Source organism: Excalfactoria chinensis, chromosome 7, assembly GCF_039878825.1.
Source record: "Excalfactoria chinensis isolate bCotChi1 chromosome 7, bCotChi1.hap2, whole genome shotgun sequence".
Taxonomy (NCBI): domain Eukaryota; kingdom Metazoa; phylum Chordata; class Aves; order Galliformes; family Phasianidae; genus Excalfactoria; species Excalfactoria chinensis.
Window position 1 is genome coordinate 4748666 of NC_092831.1, and position 20934 is coordinate 4769599.

The 20934-nt window shown below is 40.3% G+C and overlaps 1 protein-coding gene across 1 annotated transcript in view; it reads left to right on the forward strand.

Annotated features, from left to right (window-relative positions):
- Positions 1 to 20934, forward strand: part of LOC140254805 (von Willebrand factor D and EGF domain-containing protein-like) — a 158901-nt gene that overhangs the window by 43513 nt on the left and 94454 nt on the right. Inside the window, exons 3-8 of the mRNA XM_072341846.1 lie at positions 85 to 310; positions 2411 to 2637; positions 8911 to 9000; positions 10476 to 10611; positions 14006 to 14223; positions 16907 to 16980. Of these exons, the coding sequence (XP_072197947.1) occupies positions 85 to 310; positions 2411 to 2637; positions 8911 to 9000; positions 10476 to 10611; positions 14006 to 14223; positions 16907 to 16980 (971 nt within the window). The remainder of the gene's footprint in view (positions 1 to 84; positions 311 to 2410; positions 2638 to 8910; positions 9001 to 10475; positions 10612 to 14005; positions 14224 to 16906; positions 16981 to 20934) is intronic.

Sequence of the window (20934 nt, forward strand, 5' to 3'; positions counted from 1 at the left end):
GACTCCTGCTATCACAGTCCTTGGTGGCTCTCCATTGAGTCCTACCACCTTCCAATAAACTCTTTCTTTTGTGCACATCCTCAGATGAACAAATGTGGAACACAAGCTCCGGTGTGGCTGTCACTGAAGTCTGAATCCCTGCCTGCTCCGGGTGAAAGCAAGCACCTGACAGCCTGTGCTACCTGGCAGGTCCTTGGGGGCACGAAGGACTGCTGCTTGTTCCGGATACCCATCACTGTCAGGAACTGCATCGAGTTCTTTGTTTATCTCTTGCAGCCGACTCAAGGATGCATGGGCTACTGTGCAGAAGGTGAGGATCAATGAAGTATTCATCAGTAAGACTGTCTCTGTTACACTTGCTGCTGTTCAAAGGTCCTGGTATTGTAGTACGCATCTCAGTGACCTTGCAGTCAAGGATCACTCCCAGAAAGATGCAGAACACGTAGAAAATAAATGAGCCGCACTCCAAGGTGCTCCCAAGGTACAGGTATTATTACCAGCACACAATGGAAGTTGGTTTGTATTACTGAAGAGCTTACGTGGTTACAGATCACTTGTTACCTTTCCTACTGTATTGTACTCCATTTTGGCTTAAAGATGCACAGCCAGTGAGCGGAAGCATCTTGGTTATAAAAAGGGACTGTACGCAGAATACTGTTTCTAAGGTTTGTTCTTATCTTAAGTAACCCGGTATCACCCAGAAAGATAATTCTGAAACTAAGAGGGAAAAAAAATTCTGATAAAAATCTTTTTCATGACATATATGTAATTATTCTCATCAGAAATAATTTTCATCCTACTACAAGGGATCTAACCTCTGTTCGGTAACTAGGAAACAAAGGAAATAGCAGAAAGCAATTGCTCACTCTGTTAAGCCTTCTGAACTTCAGAGCATGTTCAGGTGCATATAGATTTAGTCAGAAAAGATGGTTCTTCCTCAAAGAGGAAAAATTACCATTGTAATTTCCTTTCAGCATTTCTGGACACAGACATGACACATTGTGAAAATAGGGTTATCACCTTTCAATTAGAAAAAAAAAAATGCAAGTTGAAATAAATTTTTAAAGGGAGAGAAAATGATGTTCTTATCTTTACCAATATTTTAACATTCTCACGTGGAGAAAAGAAGACAAAGGAACCAAAAAGGCTTAAAGAAAGTGAGATTAATTTACTATTTAAAACAAAAACAGGCATTAGAGTAAATGAAGCTGCTCTTTAATTTTCATGATTCTTTCTCAGAAATGGTTTTTTTTAACCTGAAAACCTTCACTTTTCAGTAAGCTTTTGGTTGAAGAAGCTGAGCTTTCTCCCACACTTGAAGACTTTCTACCAATACGATTTCAGTGATTAGTTTTGTCCTTTCTGCCAAACCACATGTATTCAATAACATTAATCCACCTGCATTTTCCATAAAAAGAAAATAAAGAACGTTTTTCCTTTCCCCTCTATCCCAAAGCAGTGACTTTCTACCACTGGTGTTGAAGCTTTCCACCCCCCACATATATTTCAGTAATTCTTTAATTTCTTGATTTAAGGATGCTTTCGCAATAACATGCAATGGATGGAAAGCACCCAAAGCTGAAGTTCTGAAGGGATGTTGACACACTGTCTGAAATCCACTAAGCACTGGACAAGTGTTAACATATCAGTTCTTCATTCTGCCTCGTGCCTTACTGCCTTAGGCTTCCATAATATTCTCTATACTCCTTCAAAAAAGTTTCTTAAAATATCCTTTCAAAGCCTCTGCACCAGATTCTTGTTCCCTTTGAGTCCAAGTCTCCAGAGATAACAGAACATTGCCCTACGGTATTAAACATCTTTTTGTTTCTCCTTAAGAGGAAGAAAACTTTCAGAGTTCATTCTTTATTGAAGCCTATAGAAATAGGCTGTATTTTTAGAGCAGTAGAATTATTCTGGGCAGAGTGAGACTATACTGAGCAATCTCATCCTAGGAATGTCCCAGCACAGCCTGGGAAGGATCCTCACAGCATGGTGATATGAGCTGGATGCTATTCGAGTTCACTTCTGCAACATCATTTGTTCTCATACCTCCCCTGTAACTTACTGCAAGACTCGGGTCAGAAGGTTCTGCTTCTGGGAATGCAAAGCTGGCAGCCTTTGCTGGAATAATTAATTTGTATTAACCCATATGCTTCATTTCAATAACGCTGTTCTGAATGCAAAATGAAAAACACAATATTCCAAGTCTAACATTATAGCAATGGGCATTCAGTAACGAAATAGCTACTTCTGCACTTCATATGAAATACAGTGTTTTGCTTACATAGTTAATAACCAAATCACAAGAATATAAATGTGACATTTCTCCCACATTCAGTTACATTGAAACCTTCCTGTTGAGTGAACATTAAAAACGTTGTCTCCCAAATCCTTCTGCTTTGCCTTTCAGAAAAACTCCCAAGCCTGACTTTGCAGCCAGTGATAACTCCCACACTCGTGCGAGGTCGCGCTCACCTGAAATGTGCCTACAGCTCACATGGCTGGGGGCTGCGCTACGTGGTGCTCTGGTCACGTCTGGTTGCCCCGGGCAGGCAGGAGCAGATCCATCAGGACACCACCCTGCAGATGTGTTCCTACCTGGACATAAGCAGTGGACATCTCCAGCTGGGAGACACAGTAATGCAGCAATGCGTGGTCCGGTACTCAGTAGGGTCAAATCCCATCTGAAAGCTCCTCTGGGTGTACTCTAGGGCTGCTCCTCGCTCGTTACATTTGCATCTAAAGTGGAAAAAAAATATATCAAAATGAAAGCCTGGTTTCAAACAGGCTTATTTAGCTGTTACCAGATTTGGGACATGTAACATTACTTTGGATTGCATGGTGTTCGTGGAAGCAGTCCATTTTACTGTTTTCTAATGGCAACGTTACACATCCATTACAGCCTGAACACCATAAAGCTGGTACAAGTAATAGAAACATGTGCCTGAGACAGTTCTATCTTGCTGTTTGTTGTACTGTGCAGCAGCAAGAATCTACAGTAGAGACAGATGCAGTTATATGCACTCAGTAATTTTTATACTTGTGGGCCAGAGACACAATAGCATCTTCCCACAGAAGAGAAAGATAATACATTTTAAAATAGAGCTAGGTTTACTTTTATGGTCTTTTTCATGGTGTTCTGCCTCTCTGATTCCAAATTTGTGGTTCAGTAGTATGCTGAAAGATAGAATTCATTATAAAACAATCTTTAAGAAGTGTGTTTGATGGCTTACATAGCAACACAGATCTAGCGTCAACAGCAACAAAGCTGAAGCCAATACAAGACATAGAAAAAATTGACTTGTGTATGAATTCACGGCCTTTCATGGTACTAAAAAAGACTTTTAAAGTTAAATTAGGTTCATAACTTTTACAGGCAGAGAGCCATTAGTGATGCTACAATGAACTGAAAGAATAAACATGGATAATGGCCTTGTGTTAAAAGTAGGTTGGAAATAGTCTTGACATTTCACAGCTCCTCTTTGAGATAGTTAAGAGACGGGAATAAGCTTTTTGCAGTTCATGAAGAGATGAATCATTTATAACCATGGCACAATCTAGATAGGTTTTTCTCTTATTCCTCCTCATAATTATGCCTCCTGAGTTCAGAATCTGACGGATGCAGCCCTCACTTATAATACAACACAATGCAGAAAATTATGCCAGTTTTCAAGACAAGTTTGTGTTACAAAGAGATATTTTCATCAAAGCAATTTCACGTGTAATCACTTCAAATCTAGATTTAACAGTCCCGAGGGATTCAGTGAAAATATAGTTCTACTAACTAGTTTCATCACCAAATCCTTATAAGACCATTTTTATTATATTAAGTTTTCTGCAAACCCTTCTTGTATTCTGCTGAAAGCCATGTTTAATTTAGCTGGTTTGGTGAGGCTAAAACGTTCTTTTCCTTGCTAGAATTTTTATCTATTTATTCTTTTTAAACAGACTTTTTGGCCTTCTTGATTACAATTAGCCATGAATCATCATTGTTGAAAGCCAAACAACAAAGCCCCAGCTGAAGCTGGGAATTCAGTTTTACATAGCAGGGGTTTTAGGAAAGTACACATTTGCCATCCCACCCAGGGTTTCTGATAACAGTCACAAAGGGGTGGATGCTCCTTTCACTTCTAGAGGTGTAAACCTGAAGCAACTCCACAAGCATTGATATGCTACCATGAAGGAATGGTAATGCCACCACAGGGAGATACAGACCTTGAAAACTAAACTAAGCTGCTCAGATGTGGTTTGGGCCTAGGATGTTGCAAACAAGATGCAAGTGGAAGAATTTTTCATTTAATTTTCTGTTTAATTACTTCCACAATGATTTATATCCAAGTTATATTTTATCTATCAGAAAGTCCCCAGGTAATGGGTTAGTCATATATTATCAATATATTTTAATACTCAGTCAAACCTTAGAGAGGAGTAGAGATTTACCAGCCAACATCTCTGAACTTGTATTGACTAAACAGCCAGTTATCTTTTAATGGCTGTCAGGTGTGCATTTCTCCTCCATCTTTTGGCTCCAATTTTGTTATTTCAGACAGTAATGTTGGCAGCATAATAGTCATGAAACTATTGGTGCTTTAAATAAATCTATAACACACCGCTGTCTATATTTGAGCTCTGAAAGAAGCCTACTCCGTGGGATACAAAAATCCTGGCATTCTGAAGCCTTATTTATGCGATGGTGAGAGAGGTCATTTAATTCCTTGAGGCACAGCCACCTACAAATTATAGCAGCACGCTGTGAGTAATGAGTTATGCTAAGGGTGTTTAGAAGAAAACTGTGCAGTTTTGCTCAGTGCGGCAACCTCAAAGTTCACACAATGAGGAGCAATTGTCACCATACATAAACTATCATATAGCCATTAAGGTTGGAAAGACCTCTAAGATCATCTAGTCCAACTAGTGACCATCCCCAAAATGCCCACTAATCATGTTCCTCAGTGACACATCAACAGGCTTCTTGAAAACCTCCAGAATGGCAAGAAATTATGATAGGCATCATAAAAAGAAAGTGTTTTACTTAAACATTTACTTAACAGACTGGGCATTTTGTAGGACACCACAACACAACAAAAATAAATAAATCCAAAAGACCATAAACAAGTATCTTGATACATAACGAAGCTCATTTTCACACTTGAGATAAAAAGGAGTGAATTTTCTCAGTGCTTAAATGTGAAACCCATCCCAGCCATTAGACTCGGCGCAACAATAGAAATAGGGAAAACCACCTTTTTGTAGGTAATGCTTCCTCTTAAAACTAGCTTCTGAAACTTCAGGCAGAGCGTGAAGAGCATCTCCACAGAAACAGAGCTCCAGGTGGGCTTGGAATGAGGGAGAAGCAGTAACAAGGGGAACTTCTCAGGAGCTACTTCACTACCTCCCCACTTACCTTCAGCTCTGCTCCTCCTTTCTCCTCTCACAAGCTCTGAAGCACAGCTGCTCCCTATAGAACCACTCCTCCAGCCCCGGCCCATTGGTGTTAAACTGAGCAGAATAGGACATCTGGAGGTCTTTTGAGCCATCACCAGACATCTTTCACCTGTCAAAATCAATTTCCTGCCAATCCTTCTCTTGCAAGCTCTCAGTGTGCATGAGAGGCTCTACCTTGCAGCCCCTTGCCTGTCTTTTGACATGGGCTGCGCAGCTCCAGTTTGGGAATTAATAGAGAAAATTTATGCATTCTTCTGTACTGTACCCACAGCACGCAGACATTAAGTCAGTGGGCACAGATATCCCAACTGCTCATCCCTCATGTTGAGAACAGAGCTCTCTACAGGTGGCCAGCATTAATTACTGACCTGAGAACCATCAGTTCCCCCATCTCTCACAGGACTGGATATCTGGGTCAGAAACCTGCTTCCATCCACTCCCAGTACTCCAAACTGGCAGATCTACTCATTTTGGGGACAATTGTCATGGTCCTGGGATTCTCTCACTGCATGTTCAGGCTTCCATAGATGATTCCTGCAATGCATTTAGAACTAATTAGAGATGTGGAAAAGAATGGAATGTTAGGGTCTTTTCCTGTTTGAAATGAGTAAAAAGGACAGATTTGGGAGAAATTTAGACTTGAGAAGCTTTGAAAAAAAGGATGATGATGTGCAAGTTTTTAAGGGGAAATTTGCCAAAGTTGGTGACAGCTCCCAGAATTAAAATACTCTCCCAAATCATTTCCCAGAGCTACACAACCTTCACCAAATCGATGGTTGAACTCTGCTTCTCACTGAGTAAGCAGCTCACAGGATTCAGTGTGAAGTGGGAAGAAACCTGAGTCCACTTAAAGGCATAAACCTGCTTCAAAACACAGGAAATAAGACATTTCTTATCTACTAGGGCATTTTTCTAGCAGGAATTTGTGCCTATAAGTAGTTTTCTGCCCTATAGGAAAATGCACAGAGAAGGAGCAGCCCACAGCTGGTAGGGATCAGGTTATCCCATCTGAGGGCACCCTTAAACTCATATTATTTGATATTTGATCTGATGAGTTTGTGGAAAGCCACTGCCTAACATGTCATGGCCATCAGCATATGGCTGACAGTGCTGCTTTAATCTCTTTGCTTTAAAACAGCAGCATTCGTAGATGGAGAAGGGAAAAAGGAGAAAGAAGCTGATTACTGAACTGAAGGACAATGAGTGTTTAGCTGAAGGCAAAAAAAACCACTTGCAGTGACTATCATAATAATGATGTGACAAACTGTCAACCTGTAGCCAACGAACATGGCTTGGTTGAGCACCTCACGAGGTAAAGGCAGTACAAGCAGAGCTGTGACAGAGAGACAGGAATGAAATGTAGCTCATGATGGGTGTCTGTACACTGCGAGTTAGGTAAGCTCTGCTCACTTCCAGAGGTGCTGTAAGTAGAGCTAGAACGAGCTGACAGACTAATAATATCTCAGCACATCTTTACGAAGCTATTCTTGATTCAGGTTTTTTATCAGTAAGACACGCCTCTCTTCTACAATGTGAGAATACACAGCTATGTGCAGGGAATGGGGCTGGGTCTACCCATTGCCCAGGGGTTTCTGGAAGATGCCCCTCACCAGCACCGCTGTGTGTGCAACAAAGTGACTCCATTCTGGGTAAAAAGCAGAAAAGCACAAACACAGCATTGGAGGAGAACCATAACTTTGAGGTAACAAAGAGGGATTTTATCAACAGAGAAGGAAATACTCCAGAGCAGTGGGCAGCCCCTGTCCACAGGATCACAGAATCATTGAATCATTAAGGTTGGAAGGGATCCTTAAAAGTGTTCGACTTCTACTCCCCTGCAATGAACAGGGACACCCATAGCTCCATCAGGTGCTCAGAGCCCCATCCAGTCTGATCTTGAGTGCCTCCAGGGATGAGATATCCTCCACCTCTCTGAACAACCTGTGTCAGTGCCTCGCCACCCTGAATATAAAAAACTGTTTCCTTATATCCCATCTAAATCTCCCCTCTTTTATTTTGAAACCATTTCCCCATTTCCTATCACAACAGACCCTGCTAAAGAGTCTGTCACATGAACCTGCAAATGTTTTGGCTTTGCATTGGTTTTGCTAGCTCCAGCCATGAAAGTAGTGCCTGAGATGGCCAGTGAGAAACATGAAGAGCCTTAGAATCTGTCCAAGCGAGCTCTTCACTACAGAAAGTGAATCACATCAGTCTGCTGCTTCTTCATGGGTCACTCGAGGCTTCAGAAAGACAGCAACTGTAAATATGCTATCTGACCATTTGGAATTGATTTACTGTGACACAAGCTCTTATTCCACTTCCAAGAATAAAAAAAAGGGCCCCAAAAAATGAGAGCTACAGTTTCAGAGCCCGCTGTAAGTTTGCTTTAAAGAAAAATTCTGTAGTTTAATCTTATGATCCTAGAAATGATGTTAGCAGTTTGGGTTTCGTGAAAGCAATGAAACATTAAGATGGCAGATGGTGCATGGGCTCAGCAGAGATAAAGGTTGCGTGACTGTGCTAGGAATCAGACATAAATGGCATGGCACAGCACATTGTGTTTGGTGGCATTGCTTTTGTCGTTGTTTGGGAGAAATTATTATTTTTACACTATAAACCTTGCAGGTACACCTGCATCATCTTTTCTTTTATGGCAATAAGAAAGAAGTAACCTCTATTGCTGACATTGTTCTTGCATCTGGATGACCGTCAAAGTAATTTAAATTTAAACAAAAAAAACCAAACATTTAAAAACAGCAGGTAGGCTGAAGCCTGGAATCCAAGGGATGGAACACTTTCTCTGCGAGGACAGGCTGAGAGAGCTGGGGCTGTTCAGCTGAATAGCATGGAGAAGAGAAGGATCTGGGGAGACCAGATAGCAGCCTTTCGGTATCTAAAGCAGGGCTGTAAGAAGGAAGAGGAGAGACTCTTTAGCAGGGTCTGTTGTGATAAGACAAGTGGAAAGAGTTTCAAACTGAAATGGAAGATTTAGACTGGATATAAGGAAGGAGTTTCTCACAATAAGGGTAGCGGAAATAGTGGAATAGGTTGCCTATAGAAGTAGTGGATGTCCCATCCCTGCAGACACTCAAGGTCAGGCTGGATGAGGCTCTGAGCATGTGATGGAGCTGTGGGCGTCCCTGTTCATTGCAGAGCAGTAGGACTAGATCACCTTTAAGAAACCCTTCCAACTCAAACAACTCTATGATTCTGTGATCTCAAGGGCCGACGTCCTAAATTTGACCACAAACCACCCACAAACAGTGCAACTCTCCCTAATTAAAATGAGTTAATATTAAAACCCTAGTAAGGTGCTTGGGTAACTGAAAAAGAAATCGTATTTCAGTATTAAGTGTTATTAATTGCTGAGATGGAAGCTATGTTTCTTTGCTTGTTACAGACAAAAAAATCTGCTCAACAAAAGCACACACTCACACTATTGACACTGTTTTTTTACTACAGGTCTTCTGCACTGTCACTGCATTTGAGAGGGACGGTCCTGAGCAGCGGTCATTGCCTGAGCAGAGCAAAGGTTTCTACGCTGGGATTAAGGTAATGCTGTTGCCTCTGGTTCAGTGACTTCTCCAGCACACCCCTGGGGAATATTTATATATTATCTGACACGCTCTGGAAAACAGGGCACAGAAACACAGGCCATAAGCAGTGTTGCTTTTACATTCACTTTGAGAAAAGGTTGTAATAAACTATGTGGCTTTCAGTCTGTTTGCAAAACGCCCTGGAGCACTCATCAGAGGAGCATGCAGGTGTTGGCACTAATGCAGCATAAAGAATGTGCACAACTACGTCTGCTAGTAAACACATCCCAAAGTACTCTGTGGTTATGTATAAATCGTAGCCACACCTACAAATTGCAGACTTCTATTCCAACTAAATCAGAGCAAAATGAATGAAGATATGGCTTTTTATCTACTGGCACTATAAAGAACATATTGCTGAGGGTAAGTCACACTCAGCACAAGGTCTGGGTCTGATCCTGCCCAAGGATGGGACTGTCAGTCCGGCAGTACTGGAGAATTGGATATTTGAATATCCTAACTTGAACTCTATGGGAATGGGATCTAGAAAAATCTGGAAGCCTGTTCAGTGTAATGCTGGAAGAATAGTTAAAGGCCGTGAGGCACTGGAACAGGTTACCAAGAGAGGTGGTGGATACCTCATCCTTGAGACACTCAAAGTCAGGCTAAGCAGGGCTCTGAGCATCGGATGGAGCTGTAGGTGTCCCTGTTCATTGCAGGGAAGTTGGATCAGATGGTGTTTAAAAGTCCCTTCCAACTCAAACAGTTCCATGACTCTTGATTCTATGAACAGTTGCAGGGTTTTTTTGTCAATATCCAAATTTCCCAGGGAACAGGAACCCTCATTTCTGCCTGGGCACAACTGCTGCTTCTGCTCCTGCCCCAGGAGAACAGACATGCAGGAACCACCCAGCCCGAGCTCCTCTCCCAGTACACAGAAGCTGTAATACATCATGTACGGAGAAATCCTTCTTCCTGCCGTAGCAGGGAAGAGGAATTGGGTGAAAAATGCACTCACTTTGCACTTGGGACAGAGTACAACTACAGAGTGCATAATAAAGAGGTAATGCTGCACTTCAGGCTATGAATACTGCAGGTATTTCTCTCAGCGCACTGCAATGGGAGCTCCTGTCAACCAAGTATGTTAAATGTGAACAAATTCTATGGTAGTACACTATTTTCAGCCTTAATATAACCCTGCTTTGAAATGAGGAAATGAGAAATAATTAGACACTACATATGATAAACAGAAAGATTATTTTATATATTTTTTTTAATTTCAAGGAGCATTAAAATATTTTACCAACAATTTTACCTTTGGAAAGTTAAAGATGATTGATTGTTATGAAGATTATTGTTATCATGGAGATTATTGTTATTTTAAAAGCGATTATCTTGGCCCACGATTAAAAACCTTCAAAATTTCATAAATATCAGCATCGCCTTCCTAAATCTGTCCAAAGGATCTAAAAATGATCTCCTTATTTTCAGTTTTTACCAGAATCGTTACAAATTGCAGAAGATGGCAAGGAGCACGTTTTGACCATCCTGAGCACTGTGCCCATTACCTGTTCCGGGCACAATGATTCATGTAAAATCACCTTACAGCTCAGTACTGAGGATCTGGGTAAGTCTTATGGGTCAACATGATTACCTTTTTGTTGCATTCCTGTTACGATACATCTGAAGGAAATCTAACAGAAATTATAAGACTTTAATAACTAGGAAGGGCAGAGGCAATAAAATCCACAACCTCAGCCAACAATCTGCAAAATACAATAGATGATATCACTCAGGCTTTTGGCATCAGAAATACCTGAGTAGTGGCAGTGTGAACAACAGTCTGCTGAGATTTATGGGTGAAATAAATGTGAAAACTCCAAGAGTATAATATTCCATTTTAAGTTTTTGTGGCAGCAATGGTCTCAGCTAAGAAAAAATCATCAATTATCAATAAGAAGTTCACCTGCAGATTTATTATTCACTAAATGTGTATTGAAGCCTTTTTTCTTTCTTCTTCCGGATTATAGTTACTGTCTGTCTCAATATAGAAGAAACCATCATTCTTATAATAATATATTACTCTCTTACTAAAGACATTTTTTTACTTGGAAACGTTGACAATGTCATTTAGAAAATCCTCTTGCTCTTTTAAATGGTATATGCTTTCTGAGGTTAATCTGGTGGAATATCATGCTTAACCAAGGGGAACATTCTAACTTGCCATTTGCACTAAATAAAACACCCATCCATTTTTCTAACAAGGGAATTATTTTTCTTCCAGAGATGGTTCAAGAGAAAAATGTTTAGAGAGAAGATTAAAGTATAAAAATCCGGTTTCAAAACAAAATAAAAAGTTACCAAAGAGTGGATATGATTCCCTTTCTGAATTCCTCTCCTTTCTTTCCCCATCCTCAGCCAAATAGACAGGCAAAAAACAAGAAATTATTCAAATGATATCATAACACAATGATCTTAAACTGAACAGTACCTTATGGTTCCAGCAGCTGTGTTGGCTCTCGTACATGGAGTACTTTGCGTTTCTTCATGGCTCAGTGCTGCTCCCTTCCCCATATTGCTCTTGGCTTACAATCCATACCACTCCACCATGCAAACATTTGCTGAGCTCATGGGAACAGATTTTCTATGATATGGAGTTAGCTGAGAATGCAGGCTGCTGCGTGGTGGGACAGCCCTGAAAACTCCGAGCAACAATCACACCTACAGGGATCAAATGAGAATTAGTCACTTAAACAATCAAGGTAATTTCTGAGTATAGCAGATTGGACTGAGGTTGATGCCTTGCCACAGTCTTTTCCAGTCCCATAATATGCATTTCACTGAGAAAAAGAGGTGAGGCAAGATCTGCAGAAGCAGATTTTCAGGTTGTCAATGGACATGATGTGTTGCTGCCAAGATTTGCCAGGATAGAGACACAACTCAACCAATGAACTAACCTTTGAAGGAGCTATTCACTAAACAGGCAAATCTACATCAGTTTAATCAACGCATTTCTGTTGCTTAAACTAATGACCAACTCCAACCTGTCATTACTCCACCCTGAGGGTGCTTCTGTGCTTCACACTTAAGCTAGTGTTAAATGGTATATCCATATGGACTTAAGAATGATTACATACCGCTGGGTTCATGCACAGTCGCAGGTTTTAATATCTGTTGGGTCCATTTGTATATCTGAAAGAATGCTGTGGGCTTCTGTAAAACACAACGTCGGCCATGGTGCTATAAATTGAAAATAAAAACAATTTCTGTTGAGATTCCCTTGTACTGAGTAAATTAACAGAGAAGCTCCTTGTCTGACTGAATCCATCTAACAACACCATTCTGTTAATTATGTAGGGAATAAGTGATAAGAAAGCTAATTACAAGCACGGAAATATCTCTCTAAGTTCAGACAATATCATAACGAATACGAAGGCACAGCAGAGCAACTGAAGTTCAGCTTCTGTTAAGTTTATCACTGCTATTTTGACAAGATGATTTCCTTTGATTTTAAACTTTTGTTCTGGGTTGTAAGCAGAGCTCATAAGGCTGTAATGGCAATAACTATTCCTCATGGAAACCTCCAATTTAATTGAATCAAGAACCTTGAAAATGAGCCAGGATTTTTCTATAGGATGTAAGGCATACTTTAAGGACTGGGAATGAGAGATAATATGTTATTAACGTTTGCAGGCTTTTAGTTCAGTTCCTGGAGACCTCTACAGGGTTAATTTCAATTAGGCTTTATGGTTCATTTCCATAAGTAGTAAAATGTTGATTATTTGATCTTATTAGATATACCATCCTAATGTACTTGAATGCCATCTCCTATAAATTATTAAGCAATTCAACAAATTGGAAAAATTATATGGCAATCACTTATTTTCATATCAGATTCATTCCACTGCCACAGTTTCTATAACTGTTCTTATCTGCTGAAAATTATTGGTCTGGAACAGAAAAGTAAATACCAAACACAAATGTTAGCAGCCCTGAAATCAGTAGTGAGATTCTGGTAGGCTGGAAAGGCCACTGTTTCTTTCTTTACCCACCACCAAATTCACGGAGGGTTGGATGACTTCCTGAGGATCAGACAGACATCATCCAAAATACAGACCATGCTATCGTGATTCAGTGCTCATAAATAATAACAACAAAGTCATTGTAAGAAAAATCTTTGCTGTGTTGTATTTTGTCCTTTCCCTGGGGCCTTAGCATGGAGGATCAAGATTCAAGGGAAATGGATACTACTAGTCCTGCTGCTAGAAGAGTTTCCTTTTGGAAAGATACAACGAGCAAAGCTGTGTGAATAATTTCAGTTGCCATTCCCATATTGACTTTTTTCAATACTCATCATTTCACCACCCATCACAGATACTTAAATAGTATCATCGTAACTCATAGCATTTCCATAGATTTTTAGGGAATTTAACCTCATGACCTTGATCTTTTTAGAGATCGGATAGTAAGGCACAATAATTTAACATAGCCAAATTAAAGTAAAAGAGAAAATCTGTTACTTATCCAAATGTGCTGCACTTATCTTCCTGTGATGAATATAAAGTTCACTAAGAGATGACTTGAAAAACCCTACCTTTCCAGATCAGAAATCCTCTGTATCTCAAATTAAATAACTCCCAGTGAATACCTTGTTATAATAAAGCTAGTGAAAGATAAATGTTTTCCATAAGCGTAGATTCATCTCTTTCTTTGTCACAAGAACAACTCATCTTCATTTCCTGGTCACGGGTCCTTAAAGATGAGATTTTAATTCCCGAAATATTAGCACCTGTTTAAAGAAAATAGCATCAATGTGTTTCAGTATGCTGTCTACTGGAAAAAGAAAAAGAGTAAGAGTAGAATGTGCTAAGAGTTGCTAGATTGAGTCAATTTCAACCATCTTTGTGCAAAAACCCATCTGGTTTCAACACGTGTCTTGGAATGAGAAACATTTGTGTTAGATGGGGATGGGTGACTGTTTGGATGCCTCTTGTCAGACTCTGTGCTCATGTTCATTTTAGATAGCCAATTACTTGGGGCCCCAAACATCGTCCTTTCAGCGTGCCAGGTGGATCTGGTGCCGGCGCCCTGCTCAGAAAGCAGCTGTGCAGCAGCTGTACTAACAGTGACAGCCGTCACCGACTTCACTCAGGATGGGAACCGCATCAGCCACATCAGAGCCAAGCCAGTTGGACACAGAGATGTGCTTTGGAGGGCTCACGCCTCAAAGGATTTAAAGGTGGGGTCCTAAAATAGTTTGAATAATGTGTCAAATTGAAATAGGAGGTGTAGTAGCAGATAAAATGAGGCAACGATGAACCTTAACCACGTAAGCATTTGGGCAACACTGTAAATCACCAAAATTTCTACATATGCCATGAAAACAAACAAGTGAAGTGTTTCCCTTTAACAAATGTAGGTTTCATTAGTAGTGAGCCTATCAGTAAGCCCAAAAGATGAATTATACACACAACCAGACAGTGGTTTGGAGAACACCACCCAGAAAAGCAGAGGAAAGGCAGTGCCTTGGAAGTGGAAAGGAGGAAAGGGACTTGGCAGTGCCACGTTCAATTTGTGACCATGCCAAGAATCACCATGACACCTCTGCTGACACACGCAGCCACTCCGTTCCTTCATTCATCCCTGCACAAAATGTCCAAAGGAAGGATAATGGGAATCAATCACAGAGGTAAGGCAGACCGTCCCCGCAGGGAGCTTGGCCAAGGAGCGTGACGAGCAGGAGCTGGCTCACTGTCCGTGGAGCTGTTCAGAGCCACAGCTGGGAGCTCCGAGAGCCATAATCCCACAGCCCAGGGGAATGAGAAAGGAGGTAGATTTGACTCAGCTAAAACTCTCAGAGCAGTGGCATGTCCAAGCTGGTGCATTTGAAAGAATTGAAAATAAGCCCCCAGTTAAATCTGTAAGTGCACTGCCCTGATTCTGGTGGATTTATTCATGGTAGGATAAGATAATGGGACCAAGGGAATTTTTGTCTTCAAACATGAAATGCCTTGCATGTGCTTATTCCCCCTCCTCTCCAGCACAGCCTTTTTTCACAGAGATTCTTCGAGCACAAATTGCAGCTAATTCAATGTAGTGAACTCACATACTCATATTTTTTCTTGTAACTTAAGAATGCTTTCCATTAAAATATGAAAATGCAGCAAATGTGAAATGAAATTAATCAATTTTAATAATAAATTCCATCTATCTCAGTTAAAATTTGATGTATGGATACATAATAGACATTATTTTCCCTCCTCCCCAGTTTCCCCACTGCTACTTTGCACTTAATTAGAAATATTAATGTAAAATTGTTCCTGCAACACATCAAGGAGAAATCCATACATTAAAATCCGCACAGTATTTAGTCCTTCAGACTTGTTCAAATATGTTTTGTTTACCTTAAAATGGAGTGGAAATGGTGGGTAGAATATCCTGGCAAATTCAGACACATAGGAAAAGAAAAATGATTTCTTCAGCAAACGAGGCTGCCCGTGAGTAAGACTTGTATCCTTTGCTGCTACCATGCAAGAAAAAAGCAGATCAGAGTAGGTTGTGGACATGGAGAAAATGGGAAAATTCAGAGATACTTCTTTACTTCACTCCAGTAAATACAAATGATACAATTGATTTCAGATCAAAAAGCTGCTCAGTCCTTCGTTCCTCCAGACAATCACTTCAATAGTCTGGGATGCCAGACACCTGTGGGTGTCTAAGCAATGTTTCTGTGTGATGGTTAAGGGACATTTTGAAATACAGATGACGTATTGCCTCAGGTGAGGAATTTTATCAGCTACTGTGCTTCTATCTTCACCCCCTTACTCATTTATTTCATTTATTTAATTTCACCACCGTTTCTAAAAGCTAAATTTTGCTTTATCACTAAAAGGTTGCACAAGGATATAGTGGCCATTCTTCTTACTCTGCAGTCTGTGGCAGTACTAACTGAATTGCACCTCGGGATCTCTCACGAGCAGTAAGCGAGCAAGGAATTAACAGCCCTGACCAAGAAATAAGGCTGGCAGGCTGGATATGGGAAAACCATAACACTTCATCACTTCTATCAGTGTGACTGGGAGCTCTTCATACTGCAAATCACTGTATACCCCAGTTCTGCATTTCTGGGAACTGGATAGTAGGATATATGGCCCTGACATAGCGCCATCTCCAGTGGATGAAGCAGTGCAGGCCCAGCGTGGCCCAAGGTTCAGATCTTGCGACTTCAAAGGGATTTGCCTGATCTCTGTTTTTTATAGACACATCTGCTTCTTGCAGGTCACCGGGACTCTTAGGTCTCTATGGCCCAGTTTATGTCCAAGTAACAATGAGCTGGTGCTGAAGATGGTTGTTCTATTAGGTCCTTTCCTCTTTTGTTCAGGTGCCAAATGCAGACAGCTCCACCAGCCTAATTTGGACCATCACCACCAGCACCCAATCAATAATGTGCACATTAAATATATAGATCAGCCATTCATATGCTGTATCAGGAAATCTAAGGTCAAACTAGGGGACAGACAGCGACTATTGCTAAAATATGCTAATGCTACTTAATTACAGCATACCTTCTACCGTACTTCAGGCATTAAAATTAGTGCAATTTAACGAGCACTCTACTCTCTTGATAATTTCACAGAATGATCTACTTCTTAGCAAAAATTTTATTAGAAAAGCTTCTCTTTTCACCAGCCAGCACACTATGCTGGGTAGAATGGGAGCACTTTGAACTCCCATACTGCATGTGATTAAACTCAGTTGCTTGAAAGCAAAGTGCATTTTGCACCCACCTGCAATCATGTTTTAAAAGTCAGATTTTAGTTTGTACATGATACATGAATCTTGCTCCTAATGTTTTGAGAGGAGTGGTAATGAAGAAAAACTGCTGTGTAGACTGTATTCATTACGCATTTCATTTTAACTAGGTCACAGTTCAAGACCTCCCAACAGGGAACTGCTACTCTTTCACTGATCCACACATTATCACGTTTGATGGATGGTGAGTATTGTACTTTGAAATAATTTGGCTCAATTACTGCAGTTTTCAGTTTCTGGATATAGCATGCATTTGGTTTTACATTAGAATATCAAAAGAGTGTTGTATTAGTTTGCTTATAGTGATTAATGTAGTGCCTCAGTAATACACATGGTTTCCTTCCAGCTGTTTATATTCCTTTTAACAAAAGAACTGGAAACGGATTAATCTTGAAGCTGCTACGGTTTTGAGAATGAATAATTTTCAAGGTCAGGCTCCAACGTGCTCTTTAAACAAAAGTGACATTGATGACTTCAAGAGGGTTTCTATTCCAGATGGCATAGTGTTAGAAGTACCCGTTTCAGCTGGGTGAGCCATTATGCCCCTGTGGTAGGACCACATGTGGGATCAGTCTGTGTCCTTCCCAGAAATTTAGTAATTCCTGATAAAAAGTCCCACAGTTCAAGGATGCCTTTGTGTTTTCCTATCTATTTCCAGATTTGGTTTACCAAATCTGCAGCTGTACCTCTGCATGGAGTTGATGGTCATAGTCACAATCAGGAAAAAGTAGATAAAAATGGATGCACTGTCTCAGATAAAAGAAGTTCAGCAAATAACAGAGGCAAATATCAGGGAAAGTGTACAAAAAGTTGCAACAATAGTTTTACTTCCTTCTGTCTTGTCCAGCGTCCTCCTGCATAAGCTGCTTGGAAGCATAGTAAGCCAAAGCTGGTATCTTTGTGTTTGAAAACCTCTGCTGCATCCTAACTATTCAATGCAACAGAAAGTTTTTAGAGTTTGCATCTGGCACGTTTGAACCGAAGTTACTAATATTTCAGATCACATTCCATTTTGTCATTCTGCCGTTAACCTCCTAATGGCACAGATAATGACTTTATGAGCACGGTGTCCACAGGGGCTCAGCAGGAGTGATATTCTAATTTTGATATTCTAATGTCCCAGTTTCAATCCAGCACGCTCTGGAGGCACCGGCGTGTATTTGTCAGAACAAAAACTCTAAAATGACGTTAAAACTGAGGAAATATCTCGATTAAATGAGGACAGTGGCTCCTTTAAAGTCTACACAACTGCCTCAAATAAAGACAGTGCCTAAACTGAATAGTCTCAGCCAAGAGATTACTTCTGCACACTTGGGATTTTCCAGTTTCCCTCCTTCTTTGATGCATATTGCCTATAATGTGGTCGAGTTTTTGATTTCTAAACATAATGAAGCTGAGGAAGAGCTAAGAGTAGCACACAGATGTGCTTCTTGGTATCTGTCATAATTTCAATTCTATATATTAAAAAAAAAAGTTCGAATAATATTTTAGAACTCTCTATTCATTTGTGTTCTAAAGTATTCCCTTCTGATTTAGGGCTAGGACTGGACAGGGACCGAACAAGCTGTCACATTTAGGAAGTCATAAAATTACTTCTTGGTATGGTGGAATGCTCTCAGCCATGTAGAATATTTTTACATAGCTTCCATGGGGAAGAAAAAAAGGTCTAAAGATATATGGAGAAATTTTATTTTAACAGCTGAGTTTGGAACCCTGTTACTGACAGCACACAGAAATGTTTCTAAGCAATTTACAATTCCATTTGAGCACAGGGAGTTTGGGAGCGCCCATCCTTCCTTGGCATCCTGCCTTGGAGGCAGCAAAGACCCAGAAACACCTGGTCCCTCAATAACCACACACTGCTTTGCTGTGGACATTCATTACTGCTTTGCCCAGTGTAGCTTTAAATGAGCCACCACAATAACCAGGTTATTTCACTAAGATATATCACTTCTTGATACTCAGCCAAGTTTCTTACCCATCATTTCACAGTCCCATTACTCCTACTTATATTCCCATTTATTACTGTAAATAATATCTCTTTCAATTACTGTAATGATTATGCTACCCTATTAGATGTCAGTTAAACAACTTCTCTGCGTGCCTATCCAAAAATAATGTTAATTTATTTGGAACAATGTTAAAACTCTGTATATAGGGTGTGGGGAATGCAATTCTTCTATCTTTCAGGGTACAAACTTACAGTCTATAGACAAAGGCTGACACAGAGCTGTGGAAGTGAAGCATTTCCCTTTGTCCTGAGAGAGTATGTGGTGGGAAACTAGCAAAACTGCATCTGAGATCAACAACAGAGCATTCAGTAAGCAATAAAACCACAGGAAATCACTCCACCTAGCATCCTATAGGTCAGCTTACCGGAACTGCTGCTGTGTCAGGATGGGCATCAGTTGCTTCTTTGGCAACTCTTCCATCCACTCTCTGTGGAGTCCTGAGGAAAACCTGTCATATGAAAAACAAGAGAATGTACGTAAATAGGGAACACTACAATAAGCAAAGCAGTAGGAGTGTTTTCTACTCAAACAGACCACATATAAACGGATTCCTACCTTTTGTAGGTGTATGGGAAATTGGTAATCACAGCCTGAACCTCTGATTAATCAGCTGAGGCATCTGTCAGGTCAGCTCTGGGAGCACAGGTGAGAGTAATTTAGCTGTGCTCCCGGAAGGGGTGGAACTCGACTCTACCTCCTCTAGACCTCACTTAAGGGCTGACCACCACTAAGGCAGCATCTCTTTGAGACTGCTCCTTGGTGGAGATTGCCTCAGTGTTTCCCAGCAGACTGAAGGCTTCCACCCACACCCACACTCACACTTCTAATGACAGCACTTCCCTTTGGTGTGCTTCTGGCTGGTATGCTTCTGTAGAAATACTTATCTTGTCATTATTTCATTCTTTTGATCAAAAGAAAAGATGAGAAATCAAGGAAGAACGTGTTGTATTTTTCATGTAAGCACAATCAATTTCTGTATACTGGTGCATCCCTGTGAAAAAACATTAATTATACTAGCTAAAATCCAGAGAGAGCTCTTTCTTTTACAGTAAAGTAACGTCTAAATTAAACAAATGTGAAAGCCTGGTAAAGCAAAAGCAGAGCCCTCATTATTAGTTATAGCACAGTATAAACATAAAAGCTTTTCCTGACATAAATTGTAGGTTCTTAAATGTACAGTGAAGTATTAGCTTTAAACTAAATATGGAGAAAATCCTTGTGAGGCAGAATATAAAAAGGGAAATACTTCTTGACCCGCAAACTATATATATCATTCACAATATATTGCGTTTTACCTTAAAAAAAAAACAACAACAAAAACCGCTTTTTTTAAGATTCCTCACACACACAAACCCATCCATTAGTATTATAACAGAAAGAATGACACCATTTGACAATGACAACATCCCTGGCTTGTAAGGATTCATGCTTGTGGGTGGCACTTATTTTTAACAGCACTCATCACTGTAGCCCATAGATAAATGCTGGTCATGAGCAGTCCTCATAGAACTGCTGCTCTTACTTGATAACCCATAGAAACTCCCAAAGCATCCAATGGCTGCTGAAGATAACCCAACAGTCTCTGTGAACGACGCAGCCACTCTTTAGTGATGAGCTCTGAAACCAGAGGACATCCTTCAGCATCACCCAACCCTTCCTAGGGTCACAACTAAAGTACTTTGTACTTGCAAGGAAAGAGGAAGTGCTGAGGAATAAGTCAACAAATAAACAAAGATTTGGAGGAAAAAGTTCATTTGAAGCTCCCATAAGATGTGAATTTAAAAGACAGCTTGGTGGTGATAGAGTGTATTGCATTAGTTATTCTATAACTAATAAGGGTAAGGGTTTTGTATGTTTTCTTCTGTACCTCTTACCACAAACCAACAGAAACAATTCCTATAGCATCGGACAGACATCACAAAAGACTTGGGAGTACTTTTATTTACTTTCTTGGATTGAGTGCACAATTTCAGACATGAATTCACCTCAGGACAAGAACTTGATGCACGCTTTGAAAAATACATACCTGAGGAAGGAAACCACATCCAGTACCTTCATTGCTATGGGCAGTTAGAGAAGCAGAATGGAAAAGTGCACTATGGAGAGTCATTTAGAAACAAGCAATA